Source organism: Corvus kubaryi, unplaced genomic scaffold (genome assembly GCF_017639235.1).
Source record: "Corvus kubaryi isolate FWS band 111438036 unplaced genomic scaffold, C.kubaryi_AGA036_p1.0 37396, whole genome shotgun sequence".
In the NCBI taxonomy this organism is placed as follows: Eukaryota; Metazoa; Chordata; class Aves; order Passeriformes; family Corvidae; genus Corvus; species Corvus kubaryi.
In genome coordinates this window covers 3292157-3317156 of record NW_024581135.1, presented here as the reverse complement: position 1 = coordinate 3317156, position 25000 = coordinate 3292157, and the positions used below count along the sequence as shown (strand labels likewise).

The 25000-nt window shown below is 41.5% G+C and overlaps 1 protein-coding gene across 2 annotated transcripts in view; it reads right to left on the bottom strand.

The window, feature by feature from the left end:
• ZEB2 (zinc finger E-box binding homeobox 2) overlaps window positions 1–25000 on the bottom strand; it is a 114552-nt gene that overhangs the window by 3151 nt on the left and 86401 nt on the right. For both annotated transcript variants that reach the window (XM_042041410.1, XM_042041411.1), the window contains 6 exons: window positions 22901–22972; window positions 16421–16609; window positions 15511–15725; window positions 12906–13014; window positions 10086–12055; window positions 7925–8105 (listed from right to left, as the gene is read on the bottom strand). In XM_042041410.1, coding sequence (XP_041897344.1) covers window positions 7925–8105; window positions 10086–12055; window positions 12906–13014; window positions 15511–15725; window positions 16421–16609; window positions 22901–22972 — 2736 coding nt within the window. The remainder of the gene's footprint in view (window positions 1–7924; window positions 8106–10085; window positions 12056–12905; window positions 13015–15510; window positions 15726–16420; window positions 16610–22900; window positions 22973–25000) is intronic.

Sequence of the window (25000 nt, the reverse complement as noted above, 5' to 3'; positions counted from 1 at the left end):
CCGTGAGATATCCAGACATAACATATGGTGCAAAGATTGGAATTAGTGAAGACCAATCACCAAACTTAGATTGCAGAAGACAAAAAATAAAATCAAACATTAGTACCTTCAGCCAGGTTTTATTTTTCTTTTTAATTTTGTTAATGTCAAATTATAATCTATGTGTCATTCAGCTGAGTGGTGCAACCATGCAGGCACCAATTGATCATTATTTTATATTTCATGCGATTTTTCATGGATATTGAAATCCTGGTATTTGGTACCTGAAATGTGGAGCCCTGCTTTGCATGTCCTATTGCTAGAGCAGATCATTAGGAACTTATTAGTGAACTGGCCTGATTCCTCGAGCGTATTTATCATACTTAGCTCATGAAGCATGTGACCAGAACAGGAATAAACTTCACACCAGAGCCCTCCCATCCTGTCAGTTGTGAAAGTGTGGTGTTTCTTTAATTTTAAAGAAGCAAAAGCAGGGAGAGGATGAGTACAGTGGAGTGCCAGCCAAGAGCAAAGGGCTAGGAAGCACCAGCATGGAAGGAAATCCATCAGGAAAAATTATAAATGCTTTCAGACCACTGAAGGATCTCAACTTCCAGGAAAACTCAAGCTGCTCCCTTATGAACCTGATCTGCTTTTTTTCCCCAGGACATGAGAGCACAGAAAGTCAGGCACAGAAAAAACTCCACTTTCATAGCAAAGTTGTTAAGAATGAATACCAAGGACTATGCTAATTTTTTTTTCAATCCAGTCACAGCTACCTTCAAGTCCCACTGTGAAAGTTCACATTTAATAAGGTGTGATTAACGAATCCTCAAGGAAGCCAAAATTGTGTTATGAAATGACGGGGAGATCTGGCAGCAAGGAAAATACAGGAGAAACCACAGCTAAAGTAACCCAAGTGACAGGGAAACTAGTAGATGCCTGGAAATTAGGGCTCAGACTGCAATTTTTTGTAAGAGTTTCCTAGGCCTGCACACATACAAGGTTTCTTTTTTTTCCTTTATTTCCCTCTATAATAAAATTGAAAATTCAAACTTGATATTATATTGAATTATAGCAGACTTACTTGTGTGAGCTATTTCCTAAATCTGCATTTCTGCCAATTTAACCTGTTGGTTAAAAGTCAAACTCAAAGAAAACGCTGGGCTTTGAGCTATAAATGTATTTTGGCTTTGAACCTCCAGCCTTGACCTAGGGGTGCACCAAATCCAGAGCTGGAGTCAGCTACCCGCGATTCAGGGCACAAGTTTAGCCACTAAGGGGAAATCCCAGAGTCTTAGCTTAGGAGATTTAAGCACGATCAAGTCACTTACTCAAATCAGCTTAAAATCCCAAAGCACTCTCAGCCTAAGCGCTCTCAAACCCCAACACTGCCAGTGGAAAACCCTCAAGGATGAGGTGGGAGCTTTCCCACTGCTACCAACACCCAGTGGGATGTACCTCTGCCATGACCCAGTTGTCCTGTTGATTACCCTCAGAGCAACACACTGATGACCCCTCACTAATACCTCCGTAATTGCTAATTTTGTTTATTTTTTTTGTTCCTCACAGACTATCTGCTTTTCCTCGGCATCTTTTCAGTGTCCTCCTCACTGAACTGCCCACATTGTCGCAGTCCCTCCCTCTGACTTACTTTTCCCCTAATATCAACAAGCCCAACCCTTGTCTTGTTCCACTTCTCCACAGTCAGTTTTCCACTACTTCGAATTCCCTGATTTTTTTTGATGCACACTACATCTGATGCCCACTACACCCTTCTCTGTCCCATCCCTGGAAACATTTGAGGTCAGATTGGAGGGGGCCCTGAGCAGCCTTGTCTAGCTGAAGATTTCCCTGGATATTGCAGGGACTGGATGACTTTAATGATCCCTTACAACCCAAACCCATTCTATCTATGATTCTCGCCCCACAGTTGTGCTCCATCCAGCTCCCAGAACTTTTCCTTTCCTGAAACAGAAGTCAACCACCACCACTGCTTCTCATCCAGACTTGCCTCCATCCACCCTTCCAAAGGCTGGGTGATGTGCTCATCCCTCAGTCTTTGCCTGCGTTGCTCACCCCTTGCATGTGGCATTCGTGCCATACACAGATGTAGCCTGGCAGGGAATCATGCATATTTTATAAATTAATTTAGAAATGAATAGATTAAAATACTTCATATTTTCATATTAATTTATGTTAGTACTAAAAAGGCAGTGCTAGAGCTATTTAGTCTACCACATCCATATCAAGGCCTCAGTTTTGATCTGAGGGAACCTGACAGCTTGGGCTAAGTTCTTTGTTCAGACACCACACAACATACCTTAGCAGTGCTCAGTGTGCAGCTGTTACAACACTAATTGAAATATGTTTTTAAATGTATCGGGTTTCCGAACATTTGCAGAAGAATTATTTTCTTCCCCTCATGTGCAAAACCCAATATTTCAACCGTTTAAAAGGAGTGTTTAATCCCTACAATGTGTTAGTAGGTCATAAAACAAAGCTGGACTCAGGTATTTTACACTGGGGAGGGGGATAATTGTAGGTGGATGAGGACGACCTACAACTTTAGGAAACCACAGGATCCCAGACTGGTTTGGGTTGGAAGGGACCTTAAAGCTCATCTCATTCCACCCCCTGCCACAGGCAGGGACACCTTCCACTATCCCAGGTTGCTCCAAGCCCCGTCCAACCTGGCCAGAGCCTCACCACCCTCACAGTGAAGAATTTCTTCCTAATATCTAATGATATCTCCCTCATATCTAATAATATCTCCCTAATATCTAAAATCCTAATATCTAAACTCACTCTTGTTCATTTTGAAGCCATCACCTTGTCCTAGAGCACTGTCATGCAATGTCACAACATTCATAACATCGTTGGAGTAGAGGTAAGTCAAAAGGAAGCAAATTTGACATTCCACCCCACAGGTTGCATCCAATCCCATCCGAGATCCCCTGTGTCATCCATGGGGGACAGAGCTAAGAGAGATGGACCCAAGGAAGCTCACAGAAGGGCTCATGAAACACTTGTGTTTCGTCAGATGGATGAGTGATGTAGATGACACATTTTGCAATGAAATTAAGTGAGAAATCTCTCTCTAATATCTAGAGGAAATGTTTGGGCCTCTTTCTTTGTCATTGCAAAACACAGGTTCCCATGGGGGCCCATGCTCAATCTACAGAGGGAAAATTATAACTAACCTGTTTGCAAAGCCTCTAAAATTGCATTTCTGTTAAAACAAGACAACAACAACAAAATCTCTGACAGTAAGTATCTCTCAATCTTCCTGGGCTAAAAGTCTTTGACTGAAAAGCTGTGCATTTCCCATTTGCAGGGGTATAAAAGTCACAAGACATCAGATCACAAGCTGTCACTGATCCCAGACTAAATATCACCCATCCTTTGCCTAAGGCAAGTGGGTCTCTTTTGCATGGGAGGGGGCCAAACAGAAATCCCACTCTTCGGAAGAAAGAAGGAAATATTTTTGTGACAGTTTGTTTTTATTTTTTTTAAAGGCAGTTCTTTTGAAGCTGCTCAGGGGTTTGGATGTTAGATGTAGTCCCAATGGAGATGGATTAGTGGCCAGAGCATAGCAAAGCGGTCAAAGGTGCAAGATAAATGCAATTTATATATAATTGCCTAAGCTGCACCTGTTCAATTTTCAATAGGAGACCTTGTCTGCCGACACAAACATAGAATATATCCTTTTTGTTTCTTTATTTGAGTGTAAAATGGGGAATTCTAAACTTGTATCAGAGTAAAGCAAGAAAAAAACCCCTTTAAATAGCATGTAAATTTTTTATGAATCAAGCTCTAAATAAAGAAAACTCCCAAGCTGGGAATTCAAAATACTAGCCAGAGAGAGCTGATTTGCTACCAGGCTCAAGAACAATATTTAGTTTACAGAATCAATCTGGAAATAAAACTAGTGCTTGCATCAGCATGAAAGCTACAAAAATAAAAAAGAGGTCTTAATAAAATATACAGTGGAAAAGGAAAGGATGAAAGCCCTAGCACAGCTATGAGGCCCTCAACAGCCCACACAAGTAATAAAATAGAATATGATGTAATATAGAACAACAATGAAAGGATTTTAAATTTCTAGGTAGGATTCTGAAAAACTGGTTCCAGCTTTTGTTGCGGAGCAGGCACGCTGAGACTTCCCCTGTGAAGCTACAACAAAGCTGGTGTGCGGCAGACACAGGCATTGGCGAGGGCAGGACAAACACTAACCTTCATCTTACTCCTCAATCACTGGACCAGGAGCCAGGATATTTCTCTACTTCTAGACACTCCCTTCTGGTTGCTCTTCTGTTCACTCATCCACTCCTGGTTTCCCTCCTTGTTGGCAGCACAAAGATTATTTTGCTCACCAAAGCACCAATGGTTTGCCATGAAGGCAACCACCTTCTTCCCCTTTCGTCAGGAAAGTGTCTTAAACCTTGTGCTAAGCAGCTTGGAAAAATCTGAGATTAGACACATCCCATATTGGCTCAACTAATTTCAGCCCGACCAAATTAGGATGAGTCCGTAAGGCTCCACAGGAAAATCATGTGGGAACTGAATGCCTGTGCTACCTGCCATGCTCTGCCCCCTAATTACAGTGCTGCATCCCCTGACTTTAAGGAAATAGGGCCTTGTGAAGCTCCGACTCTAAGAGGGACACATAACTTCTCTCAAAATTCAATGGCATACCAAAATTAACTTGTCAAAATTTGGTTCTGCAACAAACAGTGGCCTCTACACTAAATTTCAGATGAGCCAGAACCAATGCAATTCACTCATTGCAGTAACACAATAAATTTTCCTTCTCCCCATGAAGCTGAAAGATATTACAGAATACCACCAATACTGCACAAATTAAAAACTATGGATTGTGAAATTCGGGGCCCTTTTTCTACTCTTCTCCAGCTGTGGCAGGCATGGTGCACAGAGGTAATCAGAGAGCTCTTTGTCCTGCAGCTGGCCACATGGTCCTACCAAAAGTTTTTGGGTTGACAAAAAGAACTGGCTAAATCCCATTCTTCTTGCCCTGGCAGGGAAACTCAGCTGCACAACACAACACTTGATTAACAATAAACAATGATTCAGGCAGCTTATGTAATTTTACCTGCCAATGTTGTGCTTCAAATAATTTCTCTGTGATAAGATTTTAGGGGCCTCTGTCTGACTCTTTTAACCCTTTTTCTATCACTGGCTTTAATAGGTACATGGACCTTGAGAAAGGGTGAAAAATAAAAATCTGATTGTCCCAAAGTCCTAGTAAAATACATATATACTTTTTACACAGAAAAAAGGAGATTGGTATAAACAGCATCCATCATTTGTGCTTCTCCAGGAAAGACAGGAAGCATTCCAATTCCTCCTAAAACATGTTTTTAATGAAGCTACAACAGGTCATGATCAGCTGCTCAGAAAACAGGAACACTCTCAGAATAAAAGTTTTTTTCTCTTTTTTAGGTTTCAAGAAGTGGGTTGAAAAATCTGGGCTTGCTCTTATAATGACCCCAAAGGCAGAAGAGGGTGTTACTTTGAATTCGGTTCCTTCCACTGAACACGGACTGCAGTTTCACACCTACGTTATTAATGCAATTACAAGCTCTGCCTGAAACTATCAAATTAATTTGAAATTCACTTAAGATGCACCTGAACCAGTAGCCAGGATGCCAGTGCTGTGTGCCTCCTGAAAGCTGTGCATCAGGTCTTGGGGCTGGCCCAAGCAAGCCCTTCAGAGCTCCCAACCACTCGAGCACTAGCGTGATGCACCAAGGAACTGATGCCTTGAAGTGGCTACCTGAAAACAGAGGCTAGACAAGATTAAGAGAATAAAAGTAGGTATTTATTTGAAGGCATCAGCTCCATAAAAGAAAATGCATCCTTGATAATAGCACTTCCCACTTTATCCAGTGAGCTCCATTGCAGGATTTAATGAATTAATATTTACAACACCCCAGAGAGGCGGGCTGGTATCGTTTCCGCGTGTTTCAAAGATGGGTGAGGGTGAGAGAAAGCTGAAGCAATTTGCTTTAATTCACAGAGGAAGTCTGTGGCGAGGCAGGGGAGAGTGTAGTGCTCTCACTGCCAGTGCCTCTGCCACAAGATCATCCTTCCTGTCCCTAAATGCCAGGCTCCAGCCTGATGATGTGCTGTAGTTCTAGCATATTAAATCTGACACCCTATACATGTTCTGGATCATAAGGCTGAGTCCCATAAAATTGATGGACATGAAGTTGAGAAGCCAAAAGGGACAGAGGAAAGAAGCAGGAGAAGAGTTCCTGCATTGCAGCTGTGTGGCATTTTTCTAGGCAGTAGGTTCCCATGCTACTTCAAGACCATAACATATTTTTGCTATTACAAATGCAGTTTATTTTGCAAATCAAGGTGATTGCACACATTTCAGCTTGTCAAATTTTCAGCCTTTCAACCATATGTCTGTCGACCTTATGGACTACCAACTTTATGGGATTCAACCATATGTCCAGATCCTGATATATATGAAGGCCAGTTCTAACATAAGAGCTTTACAGTAGTAGTGTAGTAAACCATAATGTTTGCAGATGGCTGTAATAAAATCATTCAGGAGAGGAAAGGTGCAGGGACGTAAAACCTTCAAAGCTTCTTCTACTGAATAAACAATTTGATCTGAATAATGTAGTGGGAAGCACATTCCACCAATGAACTGGCTGATCTAGTCCAAAATGTTGCTTTTAATTTTCTTTCCTAATCCCACGTGTATTTTAACTTCCTTTTGTATTTTCCTTTGTGGGATTAGCTTAAAATTTGGAAGGAAAGTATAAGGAGGAAAACTAACAAAGTAAAGTGTTTTGTTTTAAAGGCACAGTCCACTTCTGAATTGTAAATTTTTCATCTGTGAAAAGCCAAAGGGTTATGTGGGGCCTGGAAGATGTATTAATAGAGAGGTATAAGGTTTTTACCCTCACATGGTGAGACTGAAGGATGATGTGACTTGCTTCATTTCCTGAAGCGGGACTCAACTTTCAAAGTTAAGGAAAGCTTCCTCCTGAGTAAACTTTTTCTCTAACGCTAGGAAGTTGGAGTTTGGTTTATGTCCTGCTGCACAATAATTCAGATGATAATTCACATTCCCTTTGTCCAATATAACTTGATATCTCTATTATTTGGGAAGCTCCGGTCCCATTTTCCCCTAGCTGGAACATGCTGAGCCGATTTGTGGCCCTCAGAGAGCTGTCCTGGCTGACAGTGGGGAAGGGAGCACTGTCTGTAAGGGGAACCATGGCCAGCATAGGTGTGATGGAAGATCTTTTTCAAACCTAAGTATTTTTTAAGCTGACAGTGCGTGGTGAGCTTTGGCAATCTTCCTTGAACTAGACAAAAATCACTTCCTGCTCAGGAAAGGAAGGAACCTTCCCTGGGCATTAACTGGGAAGTGAAAAAGTGAACTGCAACCTGCTTGTGCTGCTGGTGTGCAAAATCACAGTGAGAGGAATCCCCCTGAACGGTTGACTTTCAGATAACTTGGCCAGAGCCAGCTCTCATGCTGCTAGCGTCAGTGGAAGTTTTCTTATTGGATTAAATGCAGCAGGGTCAGAGAGTGCTTAAGAAACCAGAAATACACTGTAACTCTTCCTTCCCATGCCGGACTTTGTGCTGACCAAGTTGCAGTTGTTTCTGAGTGCTAGGGCCTGTCTCATTTCAAGAGGGCTTGCCCTGGGAGACGCTGATTACCACAACTTCCATCACAATCTGCGTGAAATCTCACACAGCACCTACCAACATTCACCCCCTTGTACCCAACTGTCCTTCGTCAAGCAGTAACCATCAAGAAAAATTAAACAAGTAAGTGGAAGGGAGCAAAATAATCTTTTGAAAGCCTCAGCACCTGCACAAATGTACTCATGAAAGACTGTGAAGAACACAGCATGACCCTCAATCCTGCCCTCGGCGTGCGCGGCTGCCCTACCTGTGTGCTCGTATTTGTGTCGCAGCAGGGAACTGCTCTTCTGGAATGTCTTGTCACATAAGTCACACGCGTACATGCCACTTTCTGTCTTCTTGATCTTCTTTCGGGACAGACAGGAATCGGAGTCCGTCATGTCGTCTAGGCCGGACATGTAGTCTGGGGTTCCATCAAGCAATTCTCCCTGTGAGGGAACCACTCATCAGCAACAGCTGCTTTCACCACCAATCCTGCCCACCAACCATCCCAGGGAAGTTAAAATCACGCCTCGGTGGTCCCTCTTAGCTTAGGAATATGAATAATGAAACTAAAGCTGATGGAAAATATGGTAATAATGAGGAGCCTTCTATTTCTACGCCTCAAACCAACTTTCTGTCTTTGAGCACTCTGTAGTAATATGGTTTGCACAAACCGACAGTATTTACCATATCAGCACTAAATATTTCCAAGAAAATGTGAAGGGGACGCTCTTCATGGCCAGCAAAAGGTATTGTAATATTTTACAGAGGTAAAAGTAAGCAACAGCTAAGGGATCATTCCTTTCAAAACTCCAAAATTTGGATACGTTCTGTGTCTGTAGAAAGGTTTTAATTGAATTTTATATTTAGGTACAAATGTTATTATTATGCAATCCATTTAAATGTATGTCTCCCAACTAAAGGCCTCAAGCTATATTTTTATATTTAATTTTGTAATTTGAAATAGGGAATATTAATAACACTTTTTATCAATGTTCTATCTATGTTAAAACAGCCTTCAGCATTAAGCAATAATGAATGTGGATCAGTAAATTATTAAATTTCTTGATATTTATTTTGTCTTGATCCAAAGAGAGTGCAAACTTGCATGATAACATACATTTCCATTTGCTATCACACAGTTCAGTTTTCTTAGACTAGTTTTGCACTAATTAATATTAGAGAAGATTAAATACGCTTAAATACATTTACAAAGAGGGCAGATGTACTGTAAATTGGAATAGTGGAACAGCTGTTATGGAGGTGCAGTGCTATTTATGCACCTATTGTGCAAAGAGGGATTACAGTCTGTAATGTAAAACCATACCTGATTTTCACATTTGAAACTATAAAACATTTACTAGTCAGTAAAATTACTAATAGACGGTAATAGGACATAGGGGAACAGGCGCAAATGTAAGAAAAAATTATTAATCTATAATCAGTTAATCTCATTTAACTAAACTCTGTACATTGTATCTGAATACACCCAGCAAAAGGCTATAAATGTACAAGACTTCTGTGGAGCTGCTCTTCACTGCAGGCATGCAAGGCACAAAATCCTTTGCTACACCCATGTTGTCTCTGGGACAACCCGAGGGAAGGATTCAGCATTGTACCTGGGCACAAAGAAGTGCTGACCCAGATTACATGTCCAGGGAAAGACTTTGCGATTAAGGGCTCTGGCTGCTACCTCTCCAAATAATTTCATTTAATCTCTGGGGTTTTTTCAAAGCTGTTCCAGATGACTGGCAGGATTAGAGGACTAGGAGTCTGGGAAGTGCAGTAGGTGGCCCGAGGGAAGGGGCTTTGGGTCAACGTTTCTCATACCCCAGACATTCGTGAGAAGAGAGGACAACTTTCCCAGGAATGGTGGGTGAACAATCCCCCCAAAATATGGAGAAGGAAGCTCAGAAGGCTTTCAATGGATTAATGTCTATGAGGCTGTATGGACATCTGCTTAGAGGGATACAACTTCGTATCCAAGTTTGGCAGGTGCCTCCCAAGGGGTCTCCCACTGCTCCTTTTCTCTTTGGTGAAATGTAGCTATGCCCTGAAGAGATCAATTTCCCTACAAAGTTTCCTTTTTTTCTCTAGGATACGATTTTTCATGGATATTATTATTATTATTACTGTATTACTATACAAATCTAATGATAAATGGCTAAACTCTTAACAGAATAAAGGTCATTATGCCAAATAATATTCAAAGTAATTGGTACTGCTTCTGCCAAGTAGAGGCACTCAAGTTAACTGCAGTTTATTTTCCTACTGCACCACATCTTTCCAAGTTCAGACTTAAATAAACTCTGCTAATTTTGTTGGAAGTGTTGATTATAGCTTTGAGCTTTTTCTTCTGTAAGAGGACATATCACAAAATACTAAATTCTAGCCTTTCAAAGGAAAAAACTGTTGAAACTTTTTACCTGAAATCCTTGTTTCCGCTGGTACTTTCTCCTTTGCTGCATATCGGCAAAAGTAGCTGCTCCAGTTGGGTAGGTATAGGCCATATGTGGTAGGAAGCTCATCTGATCTAATCCTGGGTATGGTCGCAGCCCAGGAATACTGGTCTGGACTGGTGGCATAAAAGTGGCTGGAGGAAATGCGCTCTGCGGTGGAAGTGTTGTGTATAAAGGTTTGGCACTAAATGGGTTCATACCAAATACTGGGTTAGTGCTTTTATCCAGATTATTTGAATTAGAAAACTCCTTTTTGATAAATGTCAAGTTCAGTGGCTCATCTGAGTTTTCAGATGATGAAGAAACACTATTGTGTTCTAAATTTACACTATTAGATTTTGTTTTGTTCTTTGTGGCTATAATACTTTTGGGCTCCTTCATTTGTTTTGGTAAAGACAAGTCCAATGGCTCAGCCTGAAGCTCCTCAGAAGAGAAACTGTTTGGAGTGTAAGAACTACTGTGGGAGTTTTTAGAAGATGTGGAAGAAAGATTTAAAGGAGAAGGAGTATTGCTCCTAGAGTGGTCCAATTTATCAACTGGCTTAATATTGGTAAAATGAGGAGGTTTTGTTAGCCTGAGAGGAGTATCACAATTAGTAACACTGTTATGGAGTTCAGCTATAGATGGTGAAGTTATAGAGTCCACAGGCTTTATTGGAGATCTGGCTGACAAAGAGTCTTTAGTGGGAGTGTTGTTGGTGGCAGCCAGCGCCACCTTGGCACTGGCCCTTTCCAGTGATGGTGACCTGGAACTTGAATACTGGTAGACTTTTCTTTGTTCAAACCATTCCTTCACAAATTCCTGAGGAAGGCCAACAGCAATGGAAATTTTCAGTAGTTCATCAGAGTTGGGTTCCATATTCATAGCATAATACGCTTTAAGTACAGACATGTGGTCCTTGTATGGGTTGATGGGGCTAGTCATTCCTTTCTCAGAAAGTACTGATGACAGCAAGAGGGTTTGCTTATCAAACACTCCAGGTTTGTTGGGAACCATGTTCTCGTGAGGCTGAAGGACTGCCTTGATTTCTTCGTTCATTTTACACAGGTAACGCTCATGCTGATGCAACGGAATGGGACCAGGAAAGCTTTCTTTACAGAACTGGCATGAAAATGGAGTGGATACGTTGTGGTTCTCTATCATCTTGTCTTCAGTTACCAGGTCTATTAGGGTTCGCAGCTTCTCTTTTTTAATGTTATTGAGCTGCCTCCTTGAGTCTGTGGTCAAGCTCTGGAGGCAAGCTTTGGCTTCATTAACTTTCTCTAATGTATAGTCAATAATACTTTTAGTGGCACCATTATGACTTACTACTGGAAGACCCACGGAGGGAATATTGGGGGAAGTAACTCCTTGTTCCTCGGCTTGAGAGCATGAATCCTTCATATGGTAAACCTTCAACTTGGAGATCTCTTCAGCCTTGCAGTCCATTTTCTGCCTGGAAACCGTATTGTCCACAATCTGTAGGACCTTCTGCACCTCGCTTAAATTGCTGCCTACCGCAGGAAACCCGAGCAACGGTGCTTCCATCCCTACACCTAAGTGCTGCATTGGACTTTGAGCAGACGCGTGAACTCCTAAGGGGCTGGTTGCTCCAAGTCCACCATTCATAAAAGGACTAGTTGCACTAAACCCATGTGAGGCCATAAGAACCTTGTACTCATTGAAATCTAGTGGTTCTGTTTTAATTTTCAGTAGGCCTGTTTGCTCAGACATACTAAGTGGTTTGCCATTCTCCAGCTTGTTTCTCAGCTGTGTGATGGCTGAATTAGTAGGAGAGGAAGATACAGAATTAGGAGAAGAACCCGTCTTGATGTTGTTTCTCATTCTGCCGTTTACAGAGATTAAACCAATACACTTCTTGCTGCTGATGTGCGAACTGTAGGAGCCAGAATGGGAGAAACGTTTCTTGCAGTTGGGACACTCATACGGTTTTTCACCTAAAATGATAATTAAAACCAAATGTTAGTTATCATTCTTGCTGCTATAATTGCAAGAGATTATATTCGATATCTAACTGATTCCCTGTGTATACAGTGATTAATAGTGAGGGAAATATTAATTCTATGAATATGACCGCACACCACCACTGCTTTACCCTCCTCTTTCTACAGGTTTTGAGGTCAGTTTGGACCCGAGGTCTCCAGGTGGCAACAGCCATCAAGGTGGGAGATTGGCTCCAGACTGACTAGGGCAAGTCACAGGTAAGTACCCTGAGGGGAAGGGAATCAAATCAAATCAAGACTGTTCAAATTTGATTTGTTTCTTTTTTTTTACGCCCAAAGAATGGAATTTTCACTGAATATGAGAAACTGAGTCCTGATGTTAGAACATCCACATCAGTTTGTGCCAGGGCAGAGCCTGGTGACATTTTGTGTGCTGAATTCTGCATCAAGTAGGAGAGCCAAAATGCCCAAGTCATTCAATCTGAGACACTTGGCAGTTACTTGTTATCTGAGAATATGAGTTGTATTTCACTCGGGGGGACTTTTTATTTTGGAAAATATAATGGACTCTTCAGATTCCCGCTGCACAGCCATGAATGAACGCTTCTGAGCTCAAATTGCCAAACAATCTATATTATTTGCAGGAAGCTTTAGTATTTCCAAATCTTTCAGCAAGACCGTGGTATTAACAGCATGATAAATGAGGATGACTCAGATATCACTTATGAAATACCTTAGTAGCTCCAAGAAGCCAGAAGCAGAACTGTGTAAATTTTAAGCAGTCTTTAAAACTCAGCTAATTAAACAAAATGCAAATGAGCACACCAGCACCTCCGCTACTCACCACTGTGAATTCGCAGGTGTTCCTTCAGATGGTGTTTATATTTGAAGGCCTTGCCACACTCAGTGCATTTGAACTTGCGATTCCCTGCTCCTTGGGTCAGCATTTGGTGCTGGGAGGAAAAGAAGGAAAAAAAGAGATACCAACATGAATTTTATGCAAGAGAAACCATGAATTTCAAGCTTAAAAAACAAAAATTGAATTAATGTGGCTCTGAATTCATCAAGCGGACCAAAAGGTCTGCATGTACATTTATTTGTCTCATCAGTGTTGCAATAAAAATCAAAATGTTGGCAGTAAACCGAAACAAATGAGAAAGTACTTTCACATGAGCATTCGATATTTGCTTTGGAATTATTTCCTAAGTCTCTCATCAGAAATGTGTTGCTTTAAGGTATCTTACAATGAGAGAAACAGTTTTATAAGTAGATTTGTGGCTCTTAATATTCCTAGCAGATTCTGAACATGTGGGACTCAGCTTGTTTAAAAATTCTGTTTACTGCATGTGGAGTAAAGAGAGAAACACTGTCGTTAGTGGCATTTTGTGTAAGATTTAATTCATTATCAAGCAGGAGAGATTGCGTCTTCGGCATAAGCTGCTGCTGGAAATATTTTTTAAAATCACAGAGCAGCAGGAAAGACTTGAGCTACCTTTCGTGCCGTGTTTTCTCCTGGTGCTCTTCTGAGGGGTGAGAGAAAGTTGAAAGTTAGAAGTGGTGTAAAGATATAATCAAAGGCAGCTGACCTTTTTGCAACAAGCAAGGAAAGCCCCATGACTTTGAATTTTGAGAGAAAAAAAATAATTAATTAAAAAATAATTATTATCTTGATAATCATGTAGCCAACCACTCTGGATGCTCAAGGTAGGAGGTCAGCCTTTTGCAAGCAACCACGATACAAAAGCCTTTTGCAGGAGCAGGGAGGGGGGGAAAAAGAGGGGGGAAAAAAAGAAGAGAGAAAAAAAAAAAGGCAGCGCCGAAACGGTATGACAACTGCGAGGGTGTGCTGCCTCTTCCCACATTCCTGGCGAGACAGATGGTGTTACATGGGACACAGGGAGGTTTGTTCAAACAGCAGCAACCTTCAAAGATCAAGCAGAGCCCAGCCCGCCGCACGCCATTGAGGGACCCGCGCTCATATGTTGCTGAGTTGCATAAACAAACAGCAACAGCTGTTTTGTCTCCCCCCATCGCCCTCCAAGGACTACTATAAACTTTAGTTGTGCCACTGTTAATATGATACAATCATTTTAATTTACTAATTGTAAATGCCATGAGCAAATGAGGGGACTTTTCAACACCAAAGCTACCATTCATAATGCGCCAGTACCAGCGCACTCTTGCATGTGAAATTTCAGGCGGTTACGTTGGATAAATATCCAGGCGGGTTTTTTTCCCTCCCCTGGTGTTTTTAATGATACGAGGCAAAAGGAAGAACCTTACAGTGGATCAGGTTAGGAAAAATATATATGGGAAAATGTGTTTGTCTACTGGGAAGCCACAGGAAGGAAAGAATAGGAGAAAGCGCTCTGGAGCCATTTATATTGATTTAAGATCAAGTGAAAGATACAGTTCTCTTAAAAATGCTAATTGCAAAAGTCGTGTGATTAGGAAGATGTGTGTTTGCCTAACTGAATTTACCTTATGCTGAGAAAAACCTACCAAGAGAAATCCAGCTGATTGTGATTTTCAGGTTTTGAAGAAAAAGAAATATGGCATAAAGCCTCTATAATTTGACACAATGCACACATCTATTTATTCAACTTTTAACCACGCCATTTGAGTTTCCATTACAGCCCTCCTTAAGATGGGTTTTCAGAAGTAATCCTCCAGCGAGGAGCAGCTTTTCTGCTGGTGTGTAAAGAATTTTGTGGCGCAGGTCTATCGCCAGCCCATCTAGGAGCACTAGGGAAGCTCAGTCACCTGTTTGAGACACACAGCATTTCCTTAAATGCGGCGCTGATATAATATTACACATACCCCATCGAGGAAAAAAGGGCTTTGATTTATTGCAGATATGCTGCCGGGCTATACAAATGAGAGCAATGCCCAATTCTAGTGGCACAATCTCAAATGATAGCCTATATGTACTGTCGGAAGAGTTCTTCTCAAAATGTGTAATTATGTCTAACAAACGATTATACAAAATATGCATAATTTCATGTGATTGAAAAGGTTACTCAAAAAGTAATGAAAAAATATTAGTGGATCTTTTAGTATGTCTTGGAGCTCCTATTTGCAACACTGCAAAGTAAAACTAGGTGAAAAATGGAATTAAAATTGCTGAGATGTTTAATAATGTATAATTAAAATGCTACAGTTTCATTCACTTTTTGAGGAACATAAAAACGAAACTAAAGTCAAGTTAAAGTGCAAATAAAATTTCTAAATTAGAAATTAACACACTCATTCGATCGTGAACATAAGACTATTAAATCATATTAGAAGAGACCATCAAAAAATCATTTAGACCTCAATTAAAGCTATTACCATTAAAAGATCTGCATCTTCAAAATGCCATGAAAAATTAATAATGATTGCCAATCAAAGCAATATCGTTTCTCTAAGGGGTTATTACAGAAAGAAATCACTTAAAACCAGCCCCCCACCTGATCTGTCCCTGGCTTGTGTGTCACCATATGCCGCTCGAGCTGGGTGCGGTAGGCAAACGTGTAGTTACAGAGAGGGCACGAGAAGTTCTCCTCGTTCTTCTCGTGGCGGTACTTGATGTGCTCCTTGAGGGACGTCAGGCGCTTGTAGCCCCGGTCGCAGTAGGGGCAGGTCAGCAGTTGGGCGAAGGCATCTGGAGTTCCAGGTGGCAGGTCTGTGCCCCGGGATGGGGGGGGAAAGAGAGGCAGGCCAAAAGGTCAGCAAATCAATGGCAGCTCATGGGCTGATTGCCCGGGATGGTATGAGAGGAATCGCCGCAATCTGCTGCCCAGGAGGGAGGGACGGCACTTCCAACCGGCAGCGGGAGGCACCGGCACCCGCGCACGCCCACGGCAGACTCGCAGGGCCCGCTCTGGACCCCGCCGGGAAATTAATTATGGGCATCACTCCTCCCGCAGACCTGGCTGGCTGGAAAACTAAGAAATACTTTTCCTGATCAATTGGCAATTTGCATTCCAGCCCCAGCTCATTACGTTACTTATGCCATTGACCGAATCCTTCCTACTGATTCTTCTCCAATTATTTATCAAGGCATTGGAGAGCAATAGGCTGGCTACTCTGTCTTTTGTTGCATTTAAACTCTATTAAAACTTCTCAAACTCCCAAGCAGAGCAGCAGCCTTTCTCCTGTTTAAATTCAGCTCTATAGTTCACCCACCGAATAATACAAATGTGCTGACTAAAAAATCACAATACACTGAAATTACAGCCCCAATCTTTGCTCATGAAATTCCATGCCGCTGCAGCTGTTCTTCAATTTTTAAGGTAAACACCCAGGCATGTAGTGCATTTATAATTGCAACAGCTGCACGAGGTCAGGATACTGGCTAAAAATGAATTACAGCCTCACCATTTTCTTCTTGCCCATTGGCCTCTGGAGTGCCAAGGCGAGACAGTTCCTCGGGGGCTTCAGGGTAAATAATGGCTGTGTCGCTGCGCTGCAGGTACTCTGCTATGCTGACTGCATGCCCATCTCCTTCCTCCAGTTTCCTTTTGGCAAAATATTCCTCAAAGTCCGACGTGCAATTTGCATTCTTAACTGAAATGAGACAAGGAGAAAAGAAAGGGTGGTTGAGTGCATCATCCCAGAGAGCTTGGGCCGGTCAGCAACGTTACAGGTTGAGCAGATGTACTGGAGCTACAAGGCTGGGGCTGCAGCTGGATCCTTGCTCTCGTTGGCCTTGCTCTAGCTCCCAATAAAATTAATGTGGGCTTTCCACCAGCGTGGATGGAAGTAAGGGCAGTTAAATAAATGAGAGCAGAGGCTCTACAGGGCAGCAGGAGAAGTTTATGAGGCTTGGGTAATGCAGGTAATCTTTCATTGCTGGAACCTGAACAATCTTCATGGGGCTCCTGGGGGTCCCACAACTTTTGGCATGAGCCCAGCTCAACCTACAGGACTGAGCTCAGCTGCCCCTGGATCATGCAGACCCCGAGACAGTCCTCATGTGGGAGATGGTAGCTGCAGGTACTAAAAGACCAAACTTTTCTGAGACAGGTCCTGCCTCAGGCTGCTCTTCGTCAGGCACAAGAAGAAAATTTCTCACATCTTCCCCCTTTTTCTTTCCTCCCTGAAAAATTAACTTATAATAGGAGAATAGGTAGTTTTAGAAACTTATTGCTTCATGATTTCTGCAATAGAACCACATGGTTTAGACCATAACAGGGTCATCCAGCCCAAAACCACTCTGACAGTCCATACAAGAGTTTTCCATCTTTTCTTTAAATGGAACCTCAATTTTTTACAATCCATGCAATCTCCATGAAACATAATACATGCTTAGCCACAAAACATCCTGTTACTAAAAATGTGCTTTTCTCCTCCATGTATGAACACTGCTTGCAGGAAAGACCTTAAAACTCTGTGAAGTTATAGACAAATAATAATATAATTTTACTAGAAAAGAAAAAAAAAAGGAGATTATGATTTTCTTCCACTACATTGTTTTTCTTTTTTTATTAATAAGTCTTGGAAGACACAGCTAGTGGCAAGGAACTAAAGATACTTGTTTTTAACTGACCATAAATTAAAATAACAGCTTATGATTGATTAAATTTTTAATGTATTTCTGCTTAGGTGAAATAAAAAAATGAGGAAACACCATAAACTACTCTGGAGTACATGTAAAAGTAAAATACTAAACGGCACAATTCTGCTCTCAGTGATTCCACGGAGCAACATGGAGTAAACACATGGAAATCAAGCGGGTTATGGTTTGTAACCACTGGAAATGAGAGACTAACCAGCTCCTTGCTGTTTAGAAATGGGTAAGTGCTTTGCCTCAGCTTCCTAAGAAAATGCAAGGCAGTGATGCTGGCAGTGAAAGCGAGACATGACCTCTGACTGGGGCACAACTGGGAGCCTGCAGTGCCTGATTTGAAGCGCTGATCTCGGCGTCATCGATAAAAGTAGATATCCGTCTCTGTAAACCTCATCCCTTTAGCCGATAAAATCAAATCCTCTGGCTGAGACAAATATGCCCTATTTTTCATATGAGCTGAGCAGCTTCTCAACCGTTCTGCAGTATTTTAGTGACAGTGACCAAATGGCACAGGGCAAGGGACCCTGGTTTTGGAAGGAAACTTCTGTTCCTATCACAGTGGTTTTGTAGGGAATGGCTACACCACCACAGAGTTCCTCTTGGTCCTTCTGCGGCTCCTGTTACCATTTGTTATTAGCATGAGAAAAAATTCTCGTCTCTCAACCCCAAAATAAAGCAGCTTCTAGAGAAGGGGAGCGTGAGTGTGGAGAAGAAGACAGAGTACTCTACCTCCATTTTGTTCTAGGAGAGAAATATAACAAAATGGTGGTTATTGAGTACACTTCATGCACAAGAGCATCAGAGTAGGTGTAGGACTTTTTGTTTTTATCAGAAGAAAAGCTAAAGCTTTAATTTTTATGCTCTAAATCTAACCTTTCATTCTCCTGTTATGCCTAGATCTTCCAAGCATTAGGAGGTCATCCACCCTCTGGCTTAACACTACCCAAGCTCCACTCCTTCTCTTGTCTTAGCAATAAATCCAAGGAAAACAAGTTTATTTTTGCCAAATTTAGACCATGAGCCAATAAATGCCACCTGTAAAGCAAGGAGGGGGAGTTTTTCTCCGGAGAGGAGAAATGGGATGGCTCCACGGGATGGTTCCACATGTCCCTTTTCTCCTCCAGGTAAACTAGGGGCACTTGGACTTTGCAATTGCATTTATAGGATTAGGATTCCAGCCATCAAGCAAGGCCTGAGTTAAGATTAAGAGTTTCCGTCCCAAAATCAAACCTAAATGAGGTTCTTCCTTCCTGCCCCCAAGTCTATCTGGAGGCTGATCCAACAGGCTGTGGAGGACTGCTGCAATATTACTGGCCTTGGCTTCCTAATTCTCGGGATTATTTAGCTTCTACGTTTGTGCATGCAATCCCGGAGCTAAAGCAAATGTTTATGTCTACATTATAAACCCCTAAAAACAAGGGGATTTAGTGGAAAAGCTGATAGATCCTTCACTGAAACAATACAACCAGCGTGGCAATGCTGCAGATTAACACAAACAGTGAAGGATGATCATGTGGGTCTGGTTTCTCACCAGCAAGGTTACTGACAATTCAGACATGGCTGCAAGCTCACCCAGTGGTACTAAAAAGACCCATCTGACAACCATTAGGTTTCTCTCTCAACTTCTGGGTGGAAGACTTGTTTCCCTCCTCCATGCCCTGATTTATTATCCATGCACAAAGCCATGTTCCCAGACTCCTTGTGGGCTGACACTGCATACACACTGCTCATCCCCTCCTGCAAGGCAAGAATTTCAGTGAGATCTATGGTGGGTGACCTTGCCAAATAAGTCTTTTTTTAATTAATTATTGGAGCCTGGAGAGCAGAAATATTTTCAGTTCCAAAAGCTGATGTGGCTGTGTCACATAAAAATAAAACACATTAAGGAAAGCTATCTTTGGAGGCATTTAGGACCGTTCAAGATAAAGTGGGAGAGAGGTCCAAGGAGCTTGGGATACCAGTTATTTTGTGTGGGAACTCGTCCTGCGAGATGGTGATAGCTGCCCTTAATCGCAAACAAAGCTAATAAAACCACAGCCTTCATTAGCCAGGAAGTGAGAGGCCCCCATTGGTACACACAGATTACAGCCTGAAAACGGCCTGTCCTCCAACCTGCCAAGTTTTACTTCTGTTTTCCTCCCCCTGAAAGTTTTTCTTTCCCTTCTTTAAATTATTTTAAGAGATCTTTACTTGAATTTTGTCAGATGTTAGTAATCGAAACCAGGAACATTTTTCTGTTTGTTTACAGGTATTTTGTTAATCTATTCTCTGCAAGCATCCCACTTGCAATAACCATACAAGGTAGAATAAAACAAACTATAAGAATTTCTTCATTCGTATTTTAAAAACCTCTTCTGCTAAACGTCACTTTTTCAAGTCCCCATTGCAGAAATCCTCAGAAATATTTACAAATTCATTTAGCAGGACCAAAATCTTAGATTTTCACCCTAATGGTCATTTTTGCTTTTTCACTCTGAAGCCTCCACGGCTCATTATAAAAATGCAGCTGATTAATGTCTGGATAACAAGATTTCTCTTTAAGTACCACTAGGAAGTGGCCACTTTGACAATAGCAGAATAATTTAATAACGGAGACCTTTTCTTTTCGTTTTCTTTCTCTCTACTAATGGCATTCTGCAGAGAATTTGATGCTAAAAATGCACCACAGCTATAGCACGCACCTACAGAAACTTGGCGGTTAGATGCATGTGAGTGAGTCTGAAAATGTATCTCCTGCCTTTGTGTTCAGCCCAGGTCACGGAGCACTGCGAGATCTGGTGTCAAGAGGGGGAGACATGTTGTATTGAATGAGAGAGACCTCCTTAGCCCATCTGGAAGAGCCCATATTAATCTGTAGGATGCTCTAAATAGCTTAAGGAGACCAGAAGGTCACTGTTGAATGGCTTTTGCTGAAGAGGGAGTCACTGATCCAAGTTTTTTCATTGGGTTGAGTCTCAGCCTCACCTCAGCTACTTTATTGAACATCAGTATTAAATCCCCCTATAATCTGAAGGGAAAAATTCAAGCCAAGCACTCAAGACAGGCCCAAAGCCTATAGTGAGGCTGAAGAAGAAAACTTTGAACACGTCCCAGACTATCCAGGAAGGATCTCCAATAGCTCAGTGACTGATTTCTTCCCTTCCCTCATCAAATAATGGTTGAGGCACCTCACTGGGCACAAAGGGGAGCTTTTACTCTGCATAAAGGATTCTACAGGTCCTCACAGTCACCTGGCATCTTCTACTCAAGGTGAAAAGATTGGAATAAGCATTTAATTTATCAGAGTATTTATTATGCTTAAGTAATCTGGCATTGCTCTTATGAATCTATGGAGACTGCAGCAATTAAAGAAACATGTTCTACCCAACCTGCCGAGGCATCAACCTCCACTGAAAGGGGCTCTGAACACCTCAGTGACAAAGATTTGAATTAAACACTATCAGAGCACTGGGCAACTTGTGATGATTATTTGAGCAAGCCTCCCATCGTAGCTGGAGTAAAGAGGAGCCTGGGACTTGCACAGGACATTTGGGGAAGGAATTGCCAGGAGCAACACCCAGAGAAGCTCTCGCATTTCAAATGCAGACCACCTAAATGCAAAGCACTCCTTGAGCCATGAGTTTGCAGTGCATCAAGCTGGGTAGGGGTAACCCTTATTTTTCCCAGTAGAGGCAGGACACCCCATGGACCCCACTCAGGGTTAGCAGAGGGGCTCCATGGCACCTGGCCCCCGGAGAGATTTCGTGAGGCTGACGATGAGCTGGAAGGCAAGGCCATCAGATACTGGAAGGGAAGGGACTAAGAGGACATGAAGTCTTCCCCTTCAAGCAGACCACATTGCAAGCATGAAAGAATCAAGGCCTGTTATGGTAAGGAAAATATGCACAAAGGAAGTCACACGGACTGATAGGGGACCTCAAAGGCTCTGGTAATGGTAATTCAGATAATCATCAAGTCTTGTTTCTGAATCAGATGTCTTTTAAAGTCCTGTTTCTCCTAGTGCTAAGCACAATTTGTCACTTTATTGCCATCTCTTAGAAATAAAATAAGCTTTTGAGGTACGTATGTAGCCAGTTCTGCACAGCAACATCATTAAGTACATACGTAATGTGCCTCGGTGCCACCCTCCTTTCATGCATAATAAATCTAATGGATGAAGAAAGCAGTGACATGGTTTTATTTTCCTATTATTTTCCCCCTCAAGAATGATAAAGTAAATTTCTTGTGTTGCTTAGTAAGAGCACTGGGGTTTTATGTGGGTGTTACCAACATTAGGAAAGTGTGAGTAATAAAATCCTTGCGAGACTTTGGTACCACCTTTTACAGTAATATTTGTGGAGAGTATTACCTATGAACTAAATTTCATAATGGAATGCATAGAAATGTACTTATGCTAGTAAAACTCTTCCTTTTAGCTGTGTAAATCTATCTGCAACATCTCAAATTGTGACAAAATGCAGAAGAAACATCGGGTGATGTATGGCATTCAGCTGTGCTGAGGATGGAGTGGGGCCTTTGGAAAGAATATGGTAAACCCCTGAATTCATTTGGATTAGAAAATAGCAACAGAAACCTTTTGCTGGTTTGCTTTGCTACAGAAAAAGAGAGATGGCTCAGAGGTGATGCCTGCTAAATACCTCTGTAACACTTCTTGTGCCACCAAATGTATTGATTTCTAAGAAGAGGGGAAAGAAAGCGATGCGCAAAGTGGGGGGAAAAAAAGATTAGCCGGAAACATTATAATCTCATAAATATGCATTTAAAGTGTGTGTGTCTGTGTATCTATGTAAGGGGTTTATGTGTGTCTTGCTGAAAAGATGTTTTCAGTGTCTGAAGTAGCTCACTCTGTGCACCACCCGAATCTGAGGCTGCCAAGGAGGGTGCACCCCATCCTCACTCTCAAGCTCTTTGCACAGTTTCTCTCATTAAAAGGCTACTGTATCTTGGCCCAGCTACTTTATCCAAGGTTCACCCTGGCTGGGATAACATCTCCTCACACCGCTGAGAACTATTATCTCCCAAGGATGCAGCTACAAGGAGGAACTAAAGGCTAAAATGTTGTTGGACACAGGAGGGGTAGCAAGGACTCTTCACTGCATGAATTGGTCACTGTGCTCTCGTGATCAAGCTGGGGGAGGGAAATTAAAAACCAGGTGAATTATGTTGATATTTCCTACACTTTTAACAGAAAACAAGCAATAGATAGTTTTGTCACTCTCATTCCTCATGCACAGCTAGTTCTACGTGATCCCAAAGAAAAGTGGTACTCACACCATGCAAGGCCTTACCTGTACCATTGTTTCCGGTGGTCTGAATTGTGGCTTCAGGCCCCATAGTGTCATAATCTTCCTTCATTTCTTCTGTGAAATAAAGCATGCACACTTTTAGCACTGGCATGGTAGTGAACGGCTCACAGAGCTGGGGAGCACACTGCGGTGCCGGGGAAGATCCCGCTCGGGGAAGGAGAGAAAAGGGCTGTTGTGGACCTCCACACAATGGCTTTGTTCTGGGAACTGAATGAGTTCAGCAGTGCCGAAGGGACGAGAACTTATTTACTTTAAACATGACAGCCAGTGGTGGAAAACAGAACTATTTCTTCAGAGTAAACGAAAGGCTTTCCCCAATATCAAATCTAATATGCAGCCGGGTGAGAAAAAGGGATTTTTTTTGTTCTTCTTTTTCCTACTTATTTAAAAGAAATAATCAGTTAACAGACACTGTGAGATCTATACCTGGAAGAAAATGCAAATACAGAAGGAAAATGTAAGAACTGCTTGTATCTCCCTCGCTATCTATCGCCACACAGATCTGAGCTGTCACCGTCATTTTAACCTCGTTTGAGGCACAGCAAGGATTAATATTGAGTGGTGCAGAAATGTGACAAATCTTCAACCGTGGGCACTTCTTCTCTGCCCCTACTACTTGTTTGCATCTTCTGTGCACTGACAAAGTCTGTCTTTATGGCCATAAATTGGGTTAATTCACATGCAAATAAGCATGATATGTGTAAAATTATTTACTATGTATTTTTATGGATCAGTTTACTTTCTGTGAAGCTGGGGATTCAGAGTGAGTAAAAATAGCTTTTAGAAGAGGCTCCATCACTGGCGAGAACACTTATTTTCTTGGATGTTTCAGCCTGCCTGGCAGTGCCTGTCAAACTTGGTTTCTTGCTGCTAATTTGTTACTTCATGTGCAACAGGTATTCACACATGCAGCCTGGATAAGATTTAACCCTCCAAAGGGTTTTCACAGGCAAAAAAAATATACAGAGCGTTTCTTTCTCGCCTTTTCAACTTCTAAATGCCAGCCTTTCTCTATCTGAAGACATGCACAAACACACAACCTCTCCCTCTCCTTTTTTTTTTTAAGTGATAGAATTTGGTACTTGAGATTTAAGTGAAAAAATCTGCTTTAATCATTCACTGAGATGCACTTGCAAGAAATAAAATGGCACAAGGCACCCAGAAGTGGTTCAACAATGACCAAATAAATTTAAAAAAAAAGGAGAGAATTTCCCAGAAACAAGCACCAGTCGATGATGATTCAGGAAGATGGATGCTGCTCGGCCAATCAAGTGATAGACTGGCAAGGAGATCAAAGCATGCTATTAAAATCTTATTGATACATGAAGCATTAAAATTCTTATTACTCTTTTTTTTTCTTTTTTATTTGTGAGAAAGATTTTGATGAGGACAGAGACTGTCCCAGCGTTAATCCATTTCCATGACAATGATTTGACTGAAGATAGGGGAATAATATAAACAGAGCACATTCTCAGTTCATTCCTAAATTTGTAATCTTGTAGTATTCTTCAGATGTCACATTCTACAAGTAATTAGTTGGTAGAATAACAGGTTCTAATTGTATCATTCTAATCAAAACTAAAGCACAGAATGACTTAATTCAGAGCTTTACAACCAGCGTACAATACTGTGGTATAAATATACATGTTTATGGCTTTGAAGCTTAAAAAAGAGGAAAAAAATTAATGAAAGCTCTTAAGTTAAAATATGCAGGTACAAACAGATGCTAAATTTGTACAAAAGCATGGAATATGCAGACCAGATGAAAAATATTTGTTTAAACTGCACAGCAGACAAGCCAGCCTTGATTCTTTTCCCAGATCCGGCATTCTGCCTCTCTAAGGATCATTTTCATGGGGTTATCTTGTGTCCAAAACATTTAGGAGTTCAATATGTATTAATAAAATGTTGTCAATTATGATAATTGATCTGCTGTGCTAGTCTCACATCTGATATCTTTATTGCAGCCTCCCAGAAATTTTAATCAAGGTACAGTGTTTCTGAGAAGTTCAGCCTTCGATATAAATATAGCCATTGTGATTTTCTTCCTTGATCATCTCATGTGATTTCTGGTAGTAAGGA